Source organism: Sarcophilus harrisii, chromosome 2 (assembly GCF_902635505.1).
Source record: "Sarcophilus harrisii chromosome 2, mSarHar1.11, whole genome shotgun sequence".
In the NCBI taxonomy this organism is placed as follows: domain Eukaryota; kingdom Metazoa; phylum Chordata; class Mammalia; order Dasyuromorphia; family Dasyuridae; genus Sarcophilus; species Sarcophilus harrisii.
In genome coordinates, this window is record NC_045427.1 from 487824621 (window position 1) to 487846592 (window position 21972).

At 38.4% G+C, this 21972-nt stretch overlaps 1 protein-coding gene across 2 annotated transcripts; it reads left to right on the top strand.

Annotated features, from left to right (window-relative positions):
• The first annotated feature begins 2002 nt into the window (after nt 1-2002).
• On the top strand, nt 2003-13292 carry FCN2 (ficolin 2). 2 transcript variants are annotated; one of them, XM_031954927.1, is made up of 8 exons: nt 2003-2186; nt 4576-4692; nt 7874-7927; nt 8248-8280; nt 9039-9166; nt 9408-9537; nt 10165-10299; nt 10813-13292. In XM_031954927.1, the coding sequence occupies exons 1-8, from the start codon at nt 2111-2113 to the stop codon at nt 11055-11057; spliced, it is 918 nt and encodes a 305-aa protein (XP_031810787.1). In that variant the 5' UTR covers nt 2003-2110; the 3' UTR covers nt 11058-13292. The 2 variants fall into 2 exon arrangements, with proteins under 2 accessions (XP_031810787.1, XP_023350095.1); XM_023494327.2 differs by having other exon boundaries at nt 2007-2186; nt 4579-4692.
• The last annotated feature ends 8680 nt before the right edge of the window (nt 13293-21972 follow it).

Sequence of the window (21972 nt, forward strand, 5' to 3'; positions counted from 1 at the left end):
TTATATAACTGCTTATTCTCTTTCTCTCTAAACACAAAAGATACTCAGAAAAAAAAAAAAAAACAAATACATAGTAATCATGTCTCTCCTATGTCCACTTTTTAAACAAAACACATCCAGTTTTTTGTTTAAACAACCCTTAACTGATGTGATTTTAAGACCATCACCTGGATGAGGCTCTTCTCAACACTGAGGTGATTCTGGCCAGTTCCAATGGTCTTAAGATGAAGAGAGCCATCTACACCCAGAGAAAGGACTGTGGGAACTGAGTGTAGACCATCACATAGCATTTTCATTTTTTGTGGTTGGTTGTTTGCATTTTGTTTTCTTTCTCATTTTTTCCCTTTTTGATCTGATTTTTCTTGTGTAGCATGATATTTGTGGAAACATGTATAGAAGAATTGCACATGTTTAACATATATTGGATTACTTGCCATCTAGGGGAAGGGATGGGGGGAGGGAAGGAGAAAAATTTTGGAATATAAAGTTTTGCCGGGGTGAATGTTGAAAACTATGCATTTTTAAGAATATTAATAATATTTACTTAGCAGAAGGCAAAAGGGAAAATAACATTTACTCAATAGGCCACTGATTATTCTGTTAATAGTAAAAATATAATAGCCTACACATAAACCACTCCCTCTAACACATAGATTATCTATGGAAGAGAATGAGCACACATTTAACAGGAACTTATCAGGGAGACATATAAGAAGAGTAAGTTATGTTCCAGGGCAAAGCATCAGACAGATGGCAGGCCTTGAGTTGCTGGGTCTCGATAAAGAACAATATGAAATACCTGTTTTTCATTTTTAAAAATTGCTCTTCTTGTACTTGTAGCTGTCCTATTGGACAAAGGCATTATTGTAGTGGTATACAATCATTCTTGACAGGATTCTGAGAAAGTATTCCTCTCTTTCAGGGAAAATCAGGTCGCTTAAGTGAAGAACTTCCAGTCAGCACAGTTTCCAGCAAACAGATGCAAAACCTTCCTTTAAGCTCAGGTCTCTTTAGCAAATCCAAACCAAAATTTCTTAAACTATGAGTCGAAATCCCATATGGGGTAATGTAACTGAATGTAGGTTAAAAAAAACTGGCAACAGTAAAAAGTTTCTGAATGAAATTACCAAAAATTATTTCAAAATCAAATGCATAATGAATCCAAGATATTTCTGGCAGTGCTTGCCCATATTGCATTGCACTACTTAACTACAGCCTTGGTTATGAACACACACTATGCACATTTTGCATTATGCATACCTAAATGTTGTCAGAAACAACTCGACTTACATTCGAGACATCATCAAGTAAAAATGTCTCTGATGAAAAGGGATCATGAGTGGAAAAAAAATTTAAGAAGCCCTGATTAAGTAGCTTTTCTCCTAGTATCTTCTTCTTGACCCTGGGAAGTAGGTGCTATTATTATCCCCATTTTACAGCTAAGAATACTGAAGCTGGCAGAAACTAAGTGATTTGTCTAGGGTAAACTAATAATAAGAGTGTGAAGTTATATTTGAACTCATGTCTTCTTGACTCTAGACCCAAAGCACTATAGGCTCTTCATGTAGCTGTTTTTTGATGAGTGGGAATCTAGCTCCAGGATGTAAAGGCAGCTGAGTAATGACAGCAAAGTCCAGAAAGTCAGAAGTACAGCTAGGACTGTTACATTCTAAAAGAAGAATAAAACACACAGGAAAGTGATGGCCAGGGATGAGAATTTGGGTCTAGGAAGTCACAGGGATTATGAGTAGAGTCATAAAGTAGTCTTTATGATAATATTGATTATTATTTGAGTAAGAAATGGAAGTTGAGGTTTCTTGCATTTGTATCCCCAGCCCTTAACACAGTGCCTGGCACATGGTAAGCACTTAATGAATACTTATTGTCATACCTTGCTCTGAAGGACCTAATTAGAGCAGAACTATCTTTCAGATTATCTGATACTTTTTCAGAGGGCCAAAGAAAACAGCTCATTGCAGGGAACTTTGAGAAGGGAGGGAGGATTAGGCTGGCTTTCCATGCCTTTATAAGATCTGGCAGCCTTTGGCAGACAAAGACAAAGTGACCGAGAAGTGACTGGAGACTTGAAGCTGAAGAGACTATTCAAGCCATGGATAGAATTGCCTTGATCATGGCTTGCCTGTGCCTCTGGACCTCCACTGCTCAGGAGGATGGACAGTGTCCAGGTGAGTGAGATTTCCAGATGGAGCGCTAAACTCTAGACCTGTTGTTCCTTCCTGGATCTAGTCCTGAGGGACCCAGAGATGCATTCTCCTTGATAAATGTCCGTTCTTTCTCATTTCCCTTCCATTACCTCATGCTCTCTGAGGAAGGGGAGCTATCTCTTCTCTCCAGTGACCTTTTATTCCTTCCCTTTCTTCCCAGAACTTCTATGTGCGATTAGATAGTGCAATGGTTAGAAAGACTTCGAGTCAGGAAGACCTGAGTTCAATTTCTGTCCTAGATATTTATTAACCATGTGACCCTGAGCAGATTGTTTACTCTGTTTCTCCCTCAGTTTCCTCATATGTAAAATGGGAATAACAATAATAATAATGCTTATTATCTTAGGACTATTGTGAGGATCAAAAGAGATTTTGTGTGTGTGTATGTGTGTATATATATATTGATTTGCAAATTTTAAAGCACTATATAAATGCAAAATTTTATTAATATATAATTGTTTCTAGACATGTTTAGGAGGATCTATGTATAATAAATAACTGAGAACTGCATTGGAAAGAGTTCTGGGAATCAGAAGACCCAGGTAATAGTCCTCTTAGCACTATGTGAGTTCCCTGTGGAGCAGGACTTGTCCCCTTCCAGCTCCTCTCTCAAGGCAATTACTTTCTTTCTTGGACTTTGTGAAACACCTTGGTTTGGAACTCTCCAATGAACCCACCTTGAAATTTTGTGTATTATTTAGTAGGCAGCAGTATTGCACTATTCTCTCTTGGAATGGCAGACAACTTTTCTTTTCTAAAGTTTTAATATCCTTCAATGGTGTCACAGTATTCTTTATTCATCAGATTTTAATAATTTATGTTTATATAGCAAAACATTTTATGTATGCATATATAGAAAATGGATATGTTGTAATTATGTATATATTAAAATATAAATTTTATATACACATGTATATATGTGTGTGCATATATACATATGTGTATATATATATATATATATATATATATATATAAATATATGAAATTTCATGTGATTCTCTGGAAAATGGATATTATTACCCCATTTTATAGATGAGAAATTGATCTTCAGAGAGGTTAAGTGATTTACCCACGATCATATACCTAGAGTCAGAGGTAGGATTTGAATGGGTTTCTCCTGACTCTAGGCTGATAACAATATACCTAAGTTAAAAACTGTGGTTTGAGACCCCATATGGGGTTGTGTAAATAAATGTGGGATTTATGGGGAATTTTGGCAATGGTAAAATGTATCAAATATTCCACCAAGATTTAATTCTTTATGTAAAAATAAAAAGCACATTCATCTCATTGCATTTGTCTTTAATAAATGGTAAAATTATATATATATGTATATGTATATATGCCCAATAATAGCTTTAAAATACATTTCTTTATGATTTATTTTAAATACATTTGATTTATATATCTATATTATAATATTTATGTATCTGGGGATCACATAAAAATTTCACAGGCAAAAAGAGGTCTCAAGTGGAAAAAATTTAAGAAGCCCCACAATATACCATGCTGTCTCTTATACCATGATATCCTACTTGGACATCACCTCTTTGAGACTATTTATTTGCATGTAGAAGTGAAGATTATATATCTTGGGAATCCTGACAGAGTCAACTTTTCTCACAGATCTCTAAGAAAGATTATTATGTAATCCTAAAATTGGATGGATGGAAATAGGAATAAAGTAGTGTTGTTACTGGAATGGTTTGCCATTTCCTTCTCCAACTCATTTTTACAGGTGAAGAAACTGAGGCAAACATGATTAAGTGACTTGCCTGGAGTCATACAGCTAGTGTGAGGTCAAATTTGAACTCAGGAAGATAAATCTTCCTGACTCCAAACCCAGCACTCTGTCTACTGTGCCATCTAATAGATTAGCTCTATTAGGTTTATCTTTTTTTACCTAATTCCAAAAGTTTCCATGGGTAAGTATCCATTCTAATTCTTCCTCCTTCCTTCCTCCTACCCCCTCAAATTGCGTAGGGTCATTTTGACAAGGATTAATTACCTTTATTCTGAGCAGTAACAATCCAACTGAGCTTTGACTGATAGTGAAACTTGTTCATAAGAGATTACCTTACCTCTCTACTTTCAGATTTCTTTGTAAATTAAGAATAAATTTTCTATCTTTTGCTTAACATCATAAGAAGCCATTCCTCACAGTTCCCAAGTCCAAACTATGAATACGCTTTGACTTTTGGTCCCTTCTGCTAATTGTCTTTTAGGTTTTATAGACCCTTTAGAAAATACAACTCTCAATGGCCTGTTTGTGTGTGTGTGTATGTGTGTCTGTGTGTGTGTCTATGTGTGTGTATGTATCTGTGTGTCTGTGTCTGTGTTTCACATCCAGCAGATATCAAGATTGTGGGTCTTGGGGAGTCTGATAAAATGGCTATAATCCGAGGCTGCCCAGGACTTCCTGGACCTCCTGGTCCCAAAGGAGAAGCTGGCTCTGATGGAAAGCAAGGTACGTGTCCAAACTCTATAGATCCATGGGATTTGCTTGATAAAGAGTTGGAGTTAGTTACAGAACACTGACTCACTTAACATAAAATATAAAGCTGGGAAAAATTGAATTTCATAGGTCATAAGCTGTGCTTCTTCACAAGTTATCAAGAAAAAAATAAGTATCTTTCAAAAGTCCTTTTAGAAAATAAATAAGTTCTTAGTTCACAAGTTCATACTTCAGCACATATACCCAAAAGATTGGGGTTCTAGTCTGGGCTCCTTTATTGACCTCTTGTGGGACTTTCAGCAAGTCCCTTCATTTAATTTCTTTCTATTTCAGTTTCCTTGTCAAAGGGTGACAATGCCTTCTCTACTTCCCCCAAACAGCTATTGTCCCACTCTGTACATCAAGATTTGCCAAAACTCTCCAACTGGATGTAATATCTTTCACTCCTCAAAACCCAAAATCCTCACTGCTCCTACTATTTTAATTGTAATTACCAGTACTATTGTTTTATCTCTTTATTCATGGAAAGATGCAGGAAGAGTGAAATCTGGGCTTATTCATCTTTGTTTCCCTCCCGCTTCTGTGATATGTATTAAATGCTCTGTTTGTGGCTACATCATGAACAATATGCTTATTACCATTAACAGTTCTAACATATACATCAAGGATCTGTGAGTTTTGTCAGTCACTTGCACCCAATTTTGTGGGGGGAGGCAGAATTCTATGGCTCTTTATTAAATCAGTTTCAGGTTTCAAAATACTGAGTCTTTCCCTTCTTCCACTCTCATCCAAAAAGCAAAATTGATTGGAACTCTCTATTAACTTGTCTGAGGTTTTAAGACTTAAGTGACTGGACTTGAAGCCAGGTCTTCCTAACTCTAAGGCTTTGTATTATATTACAAAGCCTCCCTAGCCATCATAATCATCCACATAATTAATATGAAAGCTTTGGTCCTCAGACCACAATCCATGACTCTTGAAATGTTGTTTAGTACTTTAAGTATGAAAAAAGTCATTAGTCCTAAGAAAAAAATAAACATGAATACATGGCTTACATTAATATCTTATCTTAATTTATTAGGTGCATTATTATCTGCATTAGGTGCATTATTAGGTGCATTATTATTAACTGCATTATTATCTTAATTTATTATGTAGGTGCTAGTTTGAACTAATAGCATTATTAGTAATGGGTGGTAGTGGAGGAAGTAGAAGTAATAGCAATAGTAGTACTAGTAGTAAGAATCATAATAGTAACATAGAAATGGTGGAAGTAGTAATGATAGTGACAATAAAATACTAGTGATAGTAAAGTTAATAATAGTAGCAGTAGTAGTACTAATAGTAAGACTCAATAGTAACATAGTAGAAATGATGATGTTAACAGTGGTAATAGTCATGATGGTTGGTTGTGCAAGGGTTAATGTTAAAGAATTATCCATGCACATGTTTTGAAAAATAAAAAGTTTTAATAAAAAAAGAAGTGAGAGTTGTGGCAATAATAATAATAGTGATAGTAAAAGTAGCAATACTAGCAACAGCAGTCCTGGTAGTAGGAATCATAATAGTAGTTATAGTAATGGTAGTAGTAATAATAGTAATGATGGCATTAGGTAATAGTAATAATCATAACTGTAATAGTAACAGAAATAGCAATAATGGTAGGAATCATAGTAGTGGTAGTAATTATAATATTAGTTATAATCATAATACTAGTAGTAGTAAGAATCATAATGTAACCTAATACTCCTGGTAGTAGTAATAATAGTAGTGGGGAAGAGTTGGGGGAATTGTTATGGTAGCAATAGCTGATATTCAAAATACATTTTACAATTTATAGAACCTTTATATACATGATCATCCTCAATTATTACAACTTTGTGAGGTAAGTATTTTACACCATGTTATGATATAAGTTGCACTAATGCAAAGAAAACTAGTCTCAAAGACAGGAAGCTCAAATTATGTCTCTGACACTGATATTCTGCTCTGTCACTCAGCAAGTCCCTTGACTTCATTATGTCTCCAAGATTTTCTCTAACACTACAAATGCCAAGGTAGCTGCAGAAATGTTTTGGTAGTAGTTTTCCTCATGTAAAGTTCCTTATTCCAATAAAATCATAGATCTGATCAGAAAATAAATCTCTCCACTGAAGTGCATAGAGATAACAATGACTTACTCCAAACCACACAGTATATGCAAGAACAATTCAAGAAATTCAAGCACAGGTTTTTAGGACAAAAATACAGTGCTAAAATAATTAAGGTTGGGCTAGACTCTATTTTAGATGGTATATGTAATAGGAGTTTTAGGAAGGAGGAAGAGGGAGTTAGGATGAACTGAAGACTCAATATTTGAGAAGTGGTGGCCATAGCAACAAGACAAAGAATGCTGGCTTTGGAGACTGAGGATTTGATAATCTGGATGACTGTGGGTGAGTAATTTAATCTCACTCACCCAGACTAGTTACAAAATGCAGTTGGTTTTGTGTGGAAATGGAGAAAACCAATGAGATTCTCTCTGATGGACCCTGACTCCATATTGTAGTGCCACATGTATTATCTTCCATCTTGTTTTGCTGCAAATCATCCCTGGGAAACTAGATGGCATAAATTATCTATTGTTTCATAAATGCAGGTGGATGTGATTAATCAGCATCTCTCAATTCTGGGGGGGAAATCCCCACAAATACCTACTCACATCCCTCCCAACTTCACCAAAATATACTCTTTCCCTTTCCAACCAAGCAAGCCTTCAACTTTTTCTTCAATTACAAAGCAGATTACCTAATTTTGTATCCTGGTTTATATACTGCTAGTTGCTTTCTTTTAATTAATTTGTCTTATTTGATTAATTGTTATTAGTATATAAAATCAGTATCACTCTTTATTCAGGGTCTTTAGACAGACTGGGAAGTCCATTGACCCCTTTATTATACCTGTTTTGCTATTAAATCATATAGCCTGGATTGCCTTTCCTCAGTTATTTTAATTTATAAACCACAAGGTCTCATTTTCCTTAGCTGTAAATAAGAGGAATAGAATTGTACTAGATAACCTCAGAGTCTCTTTTCAACTCATAAACTAGGAAATATGTGGAAGTGGGTGGGGTTTGGGGGAAAGGGGAGTCAGTGAAATTCAAGTTAAATGTTGGAGCTTATTATCACCATTCCCATCTTATTTGTATCTACAGGGGAGAGAGGACCCCCTGGGATTCCAGGGCTATCAGGACCAATGGGTCCCAAAGGTAAGTAATTAAAAGGAAATCAAAGAACCCCATGGCTAGAACCTTCATGCCCAGCTAGAACAAGAGCAGCTCTCTGAGGCTCTATTCAGTGTGCTGCTCATTCCTAAAAAAGTCATTTTCTGCTATCAGTCAGGAAACTTCCCCTAACTTCCATTTCCTAGACTCAAAGCAGTGCTGGTGGCAGGACTTACACTTATACCACCTCCTTCACATTTTTTTCTATCTGAACTTTAAATCAATATGTAGGCAGGATGCATAAGGGTGGATGTATAAGTATCTTGACTTCCAACTGGCTAATTTGGTTTTCTTCTCACATATAGGAGATAATGGAGAAATTGACCTATGCAAGACAGGTGACTTTTCCTGATTCCTATTATCCCATCTGATTTTGGACCACGGTTTGGGTATTGAAAGATGGGACCCCCAAGTTGATGGGGGGGAGGGTGCAATCAAAAGTCCATTTGAAACTAGTAGTTTTATTGAATCCAGATCCAGGTTTGTTTAGTTTCCCAGATTCTGAGATTCCTCTTCTCATCTATAACTTCATCAGCAGATTATACAGGATGTCTCAAAATTTTCAGTTCAATATTAAGCCTATGTAAGCGAGGCATAAACTAAGACTTTTGAAATACTCTGTACTTTTGGAGAAAAAATCAAAACCAAAAAAAGCCAAAAAACGAAACAAACCACAGAAGAATTATTCAGGACAACATAAGGCATTAATGTGAGGCATGTGGTATAGTAAATGAACTCAGCAGGACCTGGATTCAAGTCTTTCCTCCATACATACTGGATGTGTGACCACATCATTTCTCAATTCCCAGAAAATCCTCGAAGAGTACAGATCTGCATAGCTTGAGTTTCCTCATTAGGGCTTCCCTTCACCGATAAAATTTCAGTCCATAGTTATTAAAATTTATAATATGGGAAGAGATAAAACAACTTGGATAGTTTACAGAAGGGTTGATGGAGAAGGTAAGGTTTGGACTGAGTTACAAGGACTTAGAATGCAGTTTTTCTATTTATCCAGAAACAGGGGAGATCTAATTTGTTCTCACAAATAAGAATCTAACCCCTATCGGTTTTTTATTTTTCCCATCTCTTTTTCCAGGAAGTCGGGATTGCAGAGAGCTGTTCAGCAAAGGGAACACCCTGAGTGGCTGGTACACCATCTACCTCTTTGACTGTAAGCCTATGACTGTATTCTGTGACATGGACACCGATGGCGGGGGATGGATTGTGAGTATCAGCTCATCACAGATTAACAGAGTAACCCTGTGGAAAGAGCCCTGATTGTGAAACTAAATTCAAGCTCTGGTCTTGCCACCAATTGTAAGACTGTGCAAAATTCCCTTCCCCTATCTGTGCTCAAGCTTCTTTGTGATCTATAAAATTGAGATGTTGACTGGGTGATCTCCAAGGTCTCTTCCAGAAGTGACATTAGATGATTTTTCAATGTGATTCTCTCATTCTCCCATAGGTGTTCCAGAAACGGGTAGATGGCTCTGTGAATTTCTTTCGGGATTGGGCTTCCTACAAAAGAGGCTTTGGCAGTCAGCTGGGGGAATTCTGGTTGGGAAATGAAAAGCTTCATTTATTGACAGCTCAAGGTGAGGGTGTGAAGGAAGACTCAAGTCTTTTCCCCTAGATCACTACAGGCACTCAGTGCAGGTTTGGGACTACGGCCCCAATTAATTCCTACCCTGTTTTTCCTTTTCTAAAATAAATACATACCACCCTTCCCCATCTCATATATACCTGACCTATTGGATCTTGGAGAATGCCCCTATAGTGAGGAATCTGGATATTCCAGAAGGGGCAGACTGAGGGTACTACTATCCTGAAGGTAGTGGTTAATAGAAATTGAATTAACAAGTATTTATTAAGCCAGGTAAGCAGCTAAGTCCTGCAGTGGATAGAGTACAGGCCTTGGAGTCAAGAAGACCTGAGTTAAAATACAGCCTCAGATATTTATCAGTTGTGTGGCCCTGTGAAAGTCACTTAACTCTGCCTGCCTCAGTTTCTTCATCCATAAAATAAACTGGAGAAGGAAATGGCAAAGCACTCATATCTTTGCCAAGAAAACCTCAAATGGGGTCACAGAGAGTCAGACACAACTGAATAACAATAAGGAATCCATGGGGCACTGGGCATAAATCTCTACCAGAGCCACTGTATATAGGAATTCACTTCTGGAAAGTTTGTGGTCAAAACCTTTTCAAACCCTTCTCTCATAGAAACCTTTGAGCTTCGGATAGATCTCACTGACTTTGATGGACACCAAACTTTTGCCAAGTATAGGTCATTTGAGATTGCAGGGGAGAATGAAAACTACAAGCTGATCTTAGGAGACTTTGTGGAAGGTGATGCAGGTGAGTCACAATGGGACTCTGGTCATACAAGGTCACGGGGACAATGAAGCAAAGGAGAACTAGGAGACAAGCTGAAGCAGAGATGTCATCTGATGAGACATGAAAGCTGGAAGGGATTTTAGAACACAGGATATTGGAGCTGGATGGGACTTTGGAATCCAGGATATGAAAGGGGAAGGGACCTTAAAACTCAGCATATGAAAGCTAGAAGGGACCTTAGAACCCAGGATATGGAAGCTGGATAGGACCTCAGAACCCAGGATATAGAACCTGGAAGGGACCTTTGAAACTTAAAATGTCAGGGATGAAAGGAACATTAGACATCTTTAAGTCTAAACTACTAATTAATTACATATGGGGAAGCTGAGATGCCATACTTCTATGGCCTTAAGGGAAGTCTAAGATGAGTGAGAGAGATAGACTGGGGTTCGTTCATGGAGGACTTTGGATGCCAGGATAAAGAGATTAATCCTTACCATGTGTAAATGTTGGTCTAAATTGTTTCCTTTGCAGGTGACTCGCTGACTTACCATAACAACAAACCCTTCTCAACGAAAGATCGAGACAATGCAGATAAAAAAAACTGTGCTGTTAGCTACAGTGGAGCCTGGTGGTACAAAGAATGCCATCTGTCTAACCTGAATGGCTTGTACCTCAAAGGTCCCCATGACAGTTTTGCCAATGGGATAAACTGGCACTCGGGCAAAGGATACAAGTATTCCTACAAAGTGTCTGAGATGAAGCTTAGGCCTACTTAGCTTGTGGGGAGGCCCAGGACATTTTCCAGGGGAATGTTGGACTAGCAGAGGCAGTGGCTGTATCCACCTAGGAGGAGACAACCAGAGTTCCAATCTCAGATCCAGAGAGAGGTTCAAAGAAGAATTGGATTTTTGTCATGATCCCATAGTCTCTGGCTATGTGATTTGGGGCAATTCTAATCTTTCTCAACCTCAGTTTCCTCATCTGAAGCATGGAAACCATAATTCCAGAACTAACTCAACTAACAGCTATTTCCTATAAGCCTCAAAAAGAAAATATGTGAAATCATCTTGTTTTTGTCAGTGAAGGATATAAATGAGAGTTATTATTGATTTAATAGCAGGGAAGATGGAAGATAGAAGGAAAAAATCATCCTTGTGGCCTATAAATGAATGATATTAATTATTAAACTAAATTTTCAACCTTTAATATTCCTCCTGATGGATGAGAAGATGAAATAATACTAATTTTCTACAATTGTGCTTATAATTACGAAACTTTTACAAATTTAACTTTTAGGAAGTATTTTTCCATGAATTATGTCAGATATCAGAATTAAGAGATAAGAAAAGAATGATTTCTCTTTGACAGGTAGCACAGTGAATATTAAGCTAGACTTGGGGGTGGGAAGATGAGTTCAACTTCTGCCTCACTTATTTACTAGCTAAGTAACCTTGACTTCACTCAGATTCAGTTTCCTCATCTATAAAGTGGGAATAATCATAGAACCTACCTCCCAGATTTGTGAGGGGCAAATGAGGGCAAATGTACAATGCTTGGCACTAAATACACAGTAATCAGTTATTATATGTGAGAAAAATGAACCCAGGAGGTAAAAGTGATTTGTCAAGTCCATGCCCATGGCCTCCTGATTTTCTTACCTATTCCTTTCCACTGCTTATCAGAAACCACCTATGACAAAGGACCAAATTATCCTGTTAACCTTTCCCTGGGCATTCATTTATTGACTGGTCAGTGAGGATTATAAAGAGTGTCGAACAAGAGTATCAGCCCGGTGCTAAGTGTGCAGAAAGTTCATGGCTGGATCCAGCAGCAAGGCTTCTTTCTGGCTTGGGAAACAACTGGTGCCTTCACCTCTGGCTGCTGAATTCTGCCAGACAGTCTATTTCCAGACTGGAAAAGGTGCCACTTTTTACATCAATACTCAAGTAGAAGCGAAAATTGGCAGTTTTACCCTTCCACCTCTGGAACAGCCATTTCTTTCTCTCTGGCCTCAGTTTGAAATTTTTAATCAGTTTTGATGAAGATTGAACTAGTCATGGAGAATGCTTTTTAGCATAGACATTTCATGCTGGAAGAAATTCTAATTCAACCTCTTAATTTTACAGATGAGGAAACTGATACCTAGAGAAGTATAGAGGCTACCCAGATATTCAGTAGCAGAGTTTAAAACAAATTAGTCTGACTCTAACTACAATGTTCTCTTTCAGAAACTGCAGGTTCATAGATTTAGAACTGGAGAGTCATCTTCATTCTATAGATGAACACCCCCAGGCCCAGGAAGAGATTTTAAATGACTAGTCCAAAATCACCTAGATGGGAGAGCTGGGAATTTCTCCCGCCATCTAGCATGCTAAATGGCCTAGATCTCTCCCCGTGGCATTAACCAGTCTGGACTATTACCATCACTCCCCACTTAGATTTCCTGTCTTGTGTCTCCCCTCTTTGATATATCTTCCATAGCTGTCCCTACTCAGAAATTGTCCCCATGGCTTCCTATTGCATCTAGGACAGAACACAAACCTCTCAATCTGGTCCTTAAAATCCTTCTCTGGCTGGTTCCAACCTGTGTCTCTGCTCTTTTATACATTACTCTCCCTGTGGAAGATGGTCTTTCTTTAGTGTCCACACAAGCTATTTTCCCCACGATCACAATGTGCTTCCTCCTCATCTTCACTTTTTTTAGACGCCCTGACTCTCCTCCAAGCCCTGTTAGATTGTGACTTTCTACAAGAAGCCTAATCTGATGCCCCAGGGGTTAGTTCTCCTTCCTCCAATTACTTTGTATATACTGAGCTTGTAGTTTCTATTTACTTAAGTATGTACATGCTATTGTTCTCCAAAGAAAATATTAGCTCCGGGAAAAGAAGGGATTTTGTTTTGTCTATGTAACCTCAAACACAATAGGTACTTCATAAATGCCTGTTGAGCAAGGTCTGGGGGGGTGTGAGACACAACAAAAGGCCTGAATAAATAAAATATCTTTCCCACAATGTGAAGATCGTGTATTTTAAGATCAGCAGGAGTCAGGAATTCAGGTTAGGGAAAATCGTCAGTCTTTATTCTCAGTGAAGAAGGATCGGGTGGAAGAGAATCGGTGATAACAATGTGTGCAGCTGAGTCAAGAAGCTAGCTCGACCAGCAGCCACACAACCAGCAGCTCGGGTCTTGAACCCAGCCCAATCTCCCAGCTTCTCTTCCTGTCTCTCTCTCGCCTCCACCCACCAAAATCGTCATTTCTTTACAACACCTCAGGACTTGGGGAGAGTAGGAGGGACCATTCTTTATCCAATCATGTAATTAATAGAGTATAGCCCAATTACTATCTAGCCTCATGTACTTGGGACCTCAGTGATCAGCTCAAACCTCAGCCCATTACATTTCCCTTTCTTTTTATTTTAGAACACCGGTGGTCATGCCATCCCTGACTCCCTCAGGGAGGTCAGAGCCCGGGGAGGTGATCACAGCCTCCCTAACTTCTCAGGGAAGGAGGTGAAAGCACCGAAAGGAGGTGTCACAGCCTCCCTGACTTCTCAGAAAAGGCAGTGAAAGCACTAAAAGGAGATGATCACGCCCTACCGAATCTCAGGAGGGAGATGAAAAGCACCAAAAGGGAAATGGGGTTGCTAGCGGGTTTCTGGGCTGAAGGGTCTTATTACACAAACCCATCAGCATGGGAGGTATTAACAAGCATATAGCAAACCCAGAGGCTATTAGGGATGACTCTCCCCACAGTCAGTGCAGGCTCGATGTGGTGTAACAAACATGAAATTGTACAGCAAGTAGCGGAATAGCAAACAATATAAATCAAATGGTGTTGAAAAGATCACCAGAAGTCCTAGAAGGTGGTATAAACAACAGTCACACATACACCTTCTTCAGCGCAAGAGATAGTCCAAAACCAATCTATTGTCCATTGTTTACATGTCAGAATCCAATGATCCCCTGAGTTTTTGAAGTCCTAAAAGTCTTTTATGTGTTAGGGAATCATGATTCCAGCAGATTTTGAAGTGTTGTAAAGTCTTATTTCTCAGAGAATCAATGATTCCTGAGAGTTGTCCTATTGTCTCCAGAGAATCCAATGATTCCTGAGGGTTTTCAGAATCCGACAATCTTTGATGTCCATGGAGTCAAACCATAACTGCCACGCTTTTCAATGGTGAGCACAATCAGCAACAGCACCACCCGCTATTTCTTGGGTCTTCTCCTTTGTTTCAAAGGTCTGCTCCATTCTTATGGACAAGGCGAATATGTGTTGGACCCATCTGATTCTTCTCCACCTGTTGAGATACAAGCAAACCCTCTCCCAAAGCAGTTAGCCTATCTGGTCCTTTCCATTCACCACTTTCTGGGTCTCTCCACATCCTGGCGATTATCTAAAGATAGTGGAGCTTGCCTGGACCTGCCTTCCGGTCGTTATAAAACCTGTCTGCCGAACCAGTGCATCTTTGTCAAAAATCAAAGAAGTTAATAGCATAAAAGAGCTAGTTTAGAAGTTCTCTAGGGTTACCTGTGGCTCCCTTTCTTTGTTTTGGAGTAGTCTTTATCTCTGTTTCTCCTCTCCACTATTGCCTGTCCCGAGGATTAAAGGTATGCCTTGGTGTGTAAAATCTTATACTGTGCAAAAGTGTGCAAAATGTTTCGAAGTATAAGCAGGACCATTGTCTGTTTTTTGTTGTGGACAACATAATGGAATGCTTGTATAGGAATTCAGTGACCACGGCTGCTCTTTTGCTGCTGGCATTGCAAAAGTGAATCCTGAAAGGTGTCACCAAACGTGGATGAAAGACAGACGACTAAAATATTTATAATGGGTCACATCCATTTGCCAGATTTCATTGGGTCTCAAACCATGAGGGTTCTTCCCTGGAGGCAGTGTAGGAGCGTGGAAAGGAAGGCAAGCTGTACAGGCTTTTACCCTAGCTTCCTCTTTGTTATTCCAAATTGTAAACGTAAAGCTGAGCAGCCTGATGATATTTAGAATGAGATGCCTGTGCTTCTTGGAACAAAGGGTATTGACAACATAGTTAGAAGGCTATCGCCTTTGAATTGCCATCAAATATGGGACCGAAGTCCACTATGAGAATGGACATGTAATATATAGATCTTACCTGGATGTTTCTCACTTGTTTGAAGTTTCTTAAAGAGCTGATATATATTAGAGGCTGCAAATTTTATTTGGGCTGTGGATTCTTTGTACACACCTACTGAATAGGCCGAATCAGATATTATATTTATGTCTCCTGGATAATTGGTAAGAGCTAGAATGATTGCTACAATTCATTCTGTGAGTGGACTGAAAAGGAGTTCTGACTACTTCTTTATAGTTAGATCATGAGGACACAGCACAAATATTATGTTTGGATGCATCCGTGAAGATTGTTGGTCCTTGAAGAGGAACTTTAGAAACTTTTCTTCAAGAATCCATTCCAATTATGTAATAGTCTAGTTATCTTTTAATGGAGACCCATGTAAAAAATTTGGAGCCATGGCTAATAAAATTTCCACCCTGCGATGGTCTCAAAACACACATAATTTGTGTATTGGATAAAAGGTGTATATCTTATCAGGTCTTGTCCCAGATAATTGTATTGCTCGCTTAGTGGCCTTTAATAAAATTCTAGCCAAAGCACTGGGTAGGGTGTAAGGCTTTGATCTGGGTTGTGCGGGAGGTTCACCCACTCTATCACATGTGTCCTTGATGAAGGACTGCTGTGGTTCTCTTGTGGCAAAACGATATCTCCAAGGGTTTTTGGTGACTCTTTCAACCACATTGGATAAAGCCAGTTCAACTTCTCAAAGCTTCTTAGATTCTTTTGTAAGCTGGCATGGTGAATTTAAAGCACTGTCTCCCTTAAAATGTCATATAACGGTTGTAACTGATAGGTAGTCAAACCTAACACTGGTCGCATCCATTGGATATCTCCTATCATTTTGAAAATCATTCAATGTGTTTAGCTTTTCTGTTCTTAAGAGAGTTTTTGAACCGTAAGCACTTAGGTATACTTCATATCCTAAATATTGAAAGGAGCATGTCTTTGAATTTTTTCTGTGCTATGTATAATTTGTAATTCCTTAGTGTTTCTATGTCTTTGTAGACATGCCTCTAACATTTGTTCCTCAGGTGCACATCCCAAAACGTCATCCATGTAATGTAATAGCATAACTTTTGGGAATGCTTTCTTACTGGAGCAAAGAGCAGCAGAAACATACATTTGACAATAGTAGGGCTGTTTTTCATTCCCGTGGCAAAACTGTCCATTCATATCTTTATAAGGCTCAGCTGTTAAGCTGAGCACTGAAAAGGCAAATCTTTTCATATCCTTCTTATCCAGAGGGATAGAATAGAAACAATCCTTAATATCTATGACCCAAAGAGGCCATTCTCTAGGCAACTGAGTAGGAGATGGAAGTCCAGGCTGAAGAGTTCCATAGTTTCCATCTGTTCATTCACTTTTCTTAAATCCGTTAACATCCTCCATTTTAATTTCTTTTTCACAACAAACACTGGGAATTCCAAGGACTTAAGAAGGTTTTAAGTGTCCTTCGTCAAGCTGTTCCTGTACTATATCTAATAAGGCCTGAATTTTATTTTTACTTAAGGGCCACTGCTCTATCCACACTGGTGTATCAGTTTTCCATTGGATAGGAACAGGTGAAAGTGTTGGCAGGCCTTCAACAGCAGCCCTGCTTAAAAACCGAAGTACCTATTTTAACCCTAATTGCTGTAAAACGTCTCTTCCCCACAGATTGATGGGGATTTTTTCAGCTATAAAGGAGTAAAAACTCCTGTTTTGCCTTCAAAAGTCCATCTCATAGGGGCAGCACTAACTTCAGCTGCTGTAGATCCTCCTACACCAGACATGAGGTGTCTGCTTTAATTTGGCCAGTGACTGGGCCAGCTGGCTCTTGACCGTCCGATCTGCACCAGTGTTACCAATCCTTCCAATTGGAAGGCCATTTATATAGATTGTAGCATAGGTCGGTCCAGTTTTTACAGCTGCTGTCCAGTAAATTGCTGGATTTTGTGATCTGGAATGGAATCTGGGTGACTATCACCGGCTCATAGGATTCTGTATGGTAAACCTGATGCACTTTTCTCCTGGGTGATAAGTCACACATTGTCTGCCTGTATTGTGACTGGGATATTATCTACATTCCCCAGTTTCCACATCAGTATGTGGATGGACACTGTTTGGTACAAAAGGAGGTGAAATGGTCAGTACTGTGCCTGGAGGACGGGTCCATAGGCTGAGAAGAACAGATTTCACCTCCCCGGGGTATCTCGTTGTCTCAGCTGCATACAACTTCTATTCTCCCTAATTGTAATCCTTTCTTCCATCAGGTTGCTTCCTGGCTGATTATTGTGTAATCCCTTTCTGCCATTATATGGCTTCCTGGCTATTGTCATTGATTGGGCTCCTAGGCACTCTCTGGGTGCACCCATTGGCTGCCATCATCCCAAGTGTTTTTGCTCGGGCCCGGGGCTGGGCCCCTCATCCTGTTTCCCTGAACCTGTCTACATTCTGAGGCCCAATGGAAGCCTCTGTTGCATTTTGGACATGGGGTACTGGGTCTTGTTCTCCCACCCTGTTTTCTCATTCTGCCTCTATACCAACATTGAGCTTTCAGATGCCCTACTTTACCACACTGAAAGCATTGACGTGTCTCTCTAGAAGTCCCTTGCTGGAAGGGACCCTGTCTACCCATGTTGGGATCTTGGGAAGTCTGCATCATAGTCTGGCTATAAAAGGCATTTGTGCCCACTGTGGCACAGAGGAGTTCATAAGAAGTCCTCTAAAGGAGCATCCTTACGCAGTCCTAGAATAATCCTTCTGCACACCTCATTAGCATTTTCCTTAGCAAGTTGCCTTATTAAAACATCTGTTGTTGGATTTTCCCCATTAGTTCTTGTGATAGCAGTCTGCAAACGTCCCACAAAGTCAGCAAAGGGCTCATCTGGCCCTTGCATTATTTTTGTGAAGGCCTCACCTTTATCATTTTTATTGTGAATCGAATCCCACGCTTTGATAGCATTAGCAGCAATTTGCTCATATGCTACTACTGAATAATTAACCTGTGCTGTGACGTCTGCATATGGACCTATACCTTGTAGTAGGTCATAGGTGATCGCAGCATGAACAGCATTTTGACTATTTTGTTGGGCTTGTATCCTACAGAGTTCACTATATTCAGAAAGCCACATGTAATTTTGTCCAGGTTCTAGGCATACCCTTGCTATAGATTTCCAGTCATCAGGAGTCAAGACTTCGAAAGCCAAATTCTGTAACAGCATCTTAACATAAGCTGATGTAGCCCCATAATTAGTGCAGGCCTTTTAAAGATCTTTAATGATTTCTAAGGCAAATAGAAGCAAGTGACTTGCCCACAGTGTCCGAGGCTAGATTTGAACTCAGAAAACTGAGTTTTCCCGTTTCCAAATCCAGTATTCTATCCACCTCATTGTCCAATATATGGCATATAAATGTTTATTAAGTGTTTATTCCCTTTCCCCTTGCAACACAAATACCCAAATAGATGTTTGATCTCATTGATTGGGAAGTTCCTCCCATTGTTACAAATGAAAAGCCAAAAAATGGCTTTTGTCCAGACCTTTCATTGTATTCACCACAGAGTGGTCCTCAATGTACTGGTAGTCTGCTTTAATGTTTCCTGATATTGTGGAACTACTAAGGGGAGCATTCTGGCTCTGTCATCACTCACTTTTGTCACAGCATCAGTTCCTATTTTGTTACCCCTGTTATATAATTCCTTGATGGCGTGTTTTACTCTTATTCTTCTGAATTTCTTAATAGTGTTACATGTTGCAGCATTTTCATGCCCACCATGGGCTTCGCTATTGTTCTTGGAAACATATTAAATTTTAATTCTTTGAAGATCATTGTATTCCATGTCTTCCTGCCCTACTGCTCATCGGTAGAATGTTGTTATTAAAAATATGAGTTTATTGTAATAGGACACTTGAATCTTTAAATGAGATCTGCAGTTTCTTGAAGGCAATCTGATCCACTCTCCTCCTCCTCTTCAATTTTGAGCCTAATTTATTGTCCATCTCCTGTCCCAGATGTATACACTAATGGGTAAATTCTATAAGTTTTCCATGAAAATACATGTTGAAAAATGGGCCATAGAGACATTCTTCATTCCTTTAGTCTTCTTTGTGGCTGGACAGACAATATTACTTCAAATGACTACAGATCTTTTCCAGGGAAATCTATAATGTTCTAGGGATCAAGGAAATTAATACAGTATCATATGCACACAGGATCATTCAGAGGATCTCACCATTCACATAAACCTGGAAGGGTGACTATAATATAATTATTTTTTTTTCAAGTTTTCTTGGAATGACTCTAATTATTTTGATAGGGGGAAAGATGACCTTAAGCTTAGGAATTATAGTAAGCATGTCAAAGTTGGAAAGCTTCTTAGAAATCTTATGGTCAAAGATTTAGAGATAGAAGGGACCTCGAATGTTATCTAGTTCAAACACTTCATTTTATAGATGAGGAAACTGAGGCCCAGAGAGGTCAAGTTATTTTTCAATGACCATACAAGTAGTAAGCATATAAGAGAGGATTTGAACCTGAGTCCTCTGAGACAGTGTCCTTGAATTGTACCACAATTTCTCCTCTCCCTTTACATTAGTTAGTTAGTGACAAGCATTAAGTGCTCAACTCTGCATCAGGAATAATATCAAAAAAGGCAAAAATATGATTCTTATCTTTAAGGAGACCATGTTAGAGAGGAAGAAACAGCCTCAGATGAGGAAAAAGGAAGAAAAACACAGTAATTTAGAGAGGGAGAATCCTGAATATCCAGGCAAAGGAAGAGAACATGGGAAGCTAAAAGGAGAAGGGAAATTATAAAAGTTGGGAATGTGGAACTGTAGGAGTATGTTTAAAATGTGGAGCCATGGTGAAGGTCAGTGGGAAAATCCCTTTTTCAAGTGTCAGGAGACTCCTAGTCAAAATTCTGTTGCTAATTAGCTGTGTGATACTATGCAAGTCATTGCCCTCTCTGAGCCTCCTCTGTAAAATGAATTAATGAGATCAGATGGAATCATCATATCATCAGAGCTCTCAGTCATGATGCTCATTTCTCTCCATGTTCACACTCTACACTAATTGCTTTGTTCCAGAGCAATACCTCCTCTTAAGAAAGTTATATCCTTTTTGTCTTCTTTTTATGTATTGTCTTTTCTTCTTAAAATGTAAATTTCTTGAGAATAAGGACAAATTTATTATCTTGTTTTTGTATCCCTAGCCATTTAGCACAATGTATGGCACAAAGAATTTAATAAATGTTTTATTGCCTATCTAGCCATCTATCACTTATCTATCTTTCATTTACATATCTATCAGTTGTCCATCTATCATTTATTTATCTATCCATTCACCAATTATCTATCTATCATCTATCTACCTATTTGTCTGTCTATGTGTCTCTAGGGTCTCTTCCAACTATAATATTCTATGTTCATTTCCTGTTTTAAGATCCATTCCAAAAAACATTCTATTATTCTAATTTATTATTTTGCCTTCAACCAGTCCTTGGCCACTTTCAGTAAACTTTTTTCCTTTTGGCTCTCCCTCCTGCAACCTGATCTCAAAATGTCTCAAACAAATTAATGGCAGCAATCATTGAATATCAATCACTCAGTCAAGCAAAAATATCCATTGGATAGCCCTGGGCTTTGACTATGCTGTGAAGAAGATGGAAGCAACATAAGGCATTATCCCTCTTCTTGTAATTTCACAATTTATCAGGAGATGGAACATACATTTATCAGAACAAGCATTTAGTAACACATATTTTGAACAAGGCAATTGGTCTAGGCACTGGGAATACAAAATGTAAAAAAAAAAAAAAACATAGAAATAATTTCTACCTTGTAAGAGTTTATATTGTCCGGGGATTTGGCATATTATAACATAAACACAATATAATACATATAAGGTATGATTGAGCAAAGAAAAAATCAGAGGGCTCTAAAAAAAAGAAAAATGAGGATGGGGAACATTTTCAGCTGGAGAGAAAAGGGAATATTTTATGTAGGATGTGGCAACTGAGCTGAATCTGGAAAGACCCAAAGAAATCTGAAAGATAAGGTTGAAGAGGGACTTAATTTTAGATATTAAGGATTGCCTGCACAAACACACAAAGGTGATGAATGTTAAAGATAAATAATATTTTTTAGGATACAAAGTATCCTGAAGTAGAAGTATGGCATGTCAAGTTAAAAAAATTGTGTATTTTAGATAAAAGATAGAGTCTGTGAAGGAGAGTAATGTGAAATAAGACTGACTGGATAGATTATAGATTGTGGAGAGTCTTAAGTACTTGGCAAAGGAGTTTTTATTTTCATATATAGGCAATAGGGAGCCTATGAAAGTATGTGATTGGGAGAAGTAATGTGGTCTACTCTGAATATTGGGAAATATTAAAGAATAATATACTTAGATAACTCAGATAAAAATAAATAAATATATAAGACAGAAGTGCCAAAGCAGATGTCAAATGAGCACTATAGATCAATAAATTCAGGAATTCCTAGAAGAGAGATAAGATGAAGATAGGGATGTTTGGCTCAATCAGTTAGGCTTAAACCACTCTCAATAAAATTAAATTTCTGGATGTTCTATGTTATTC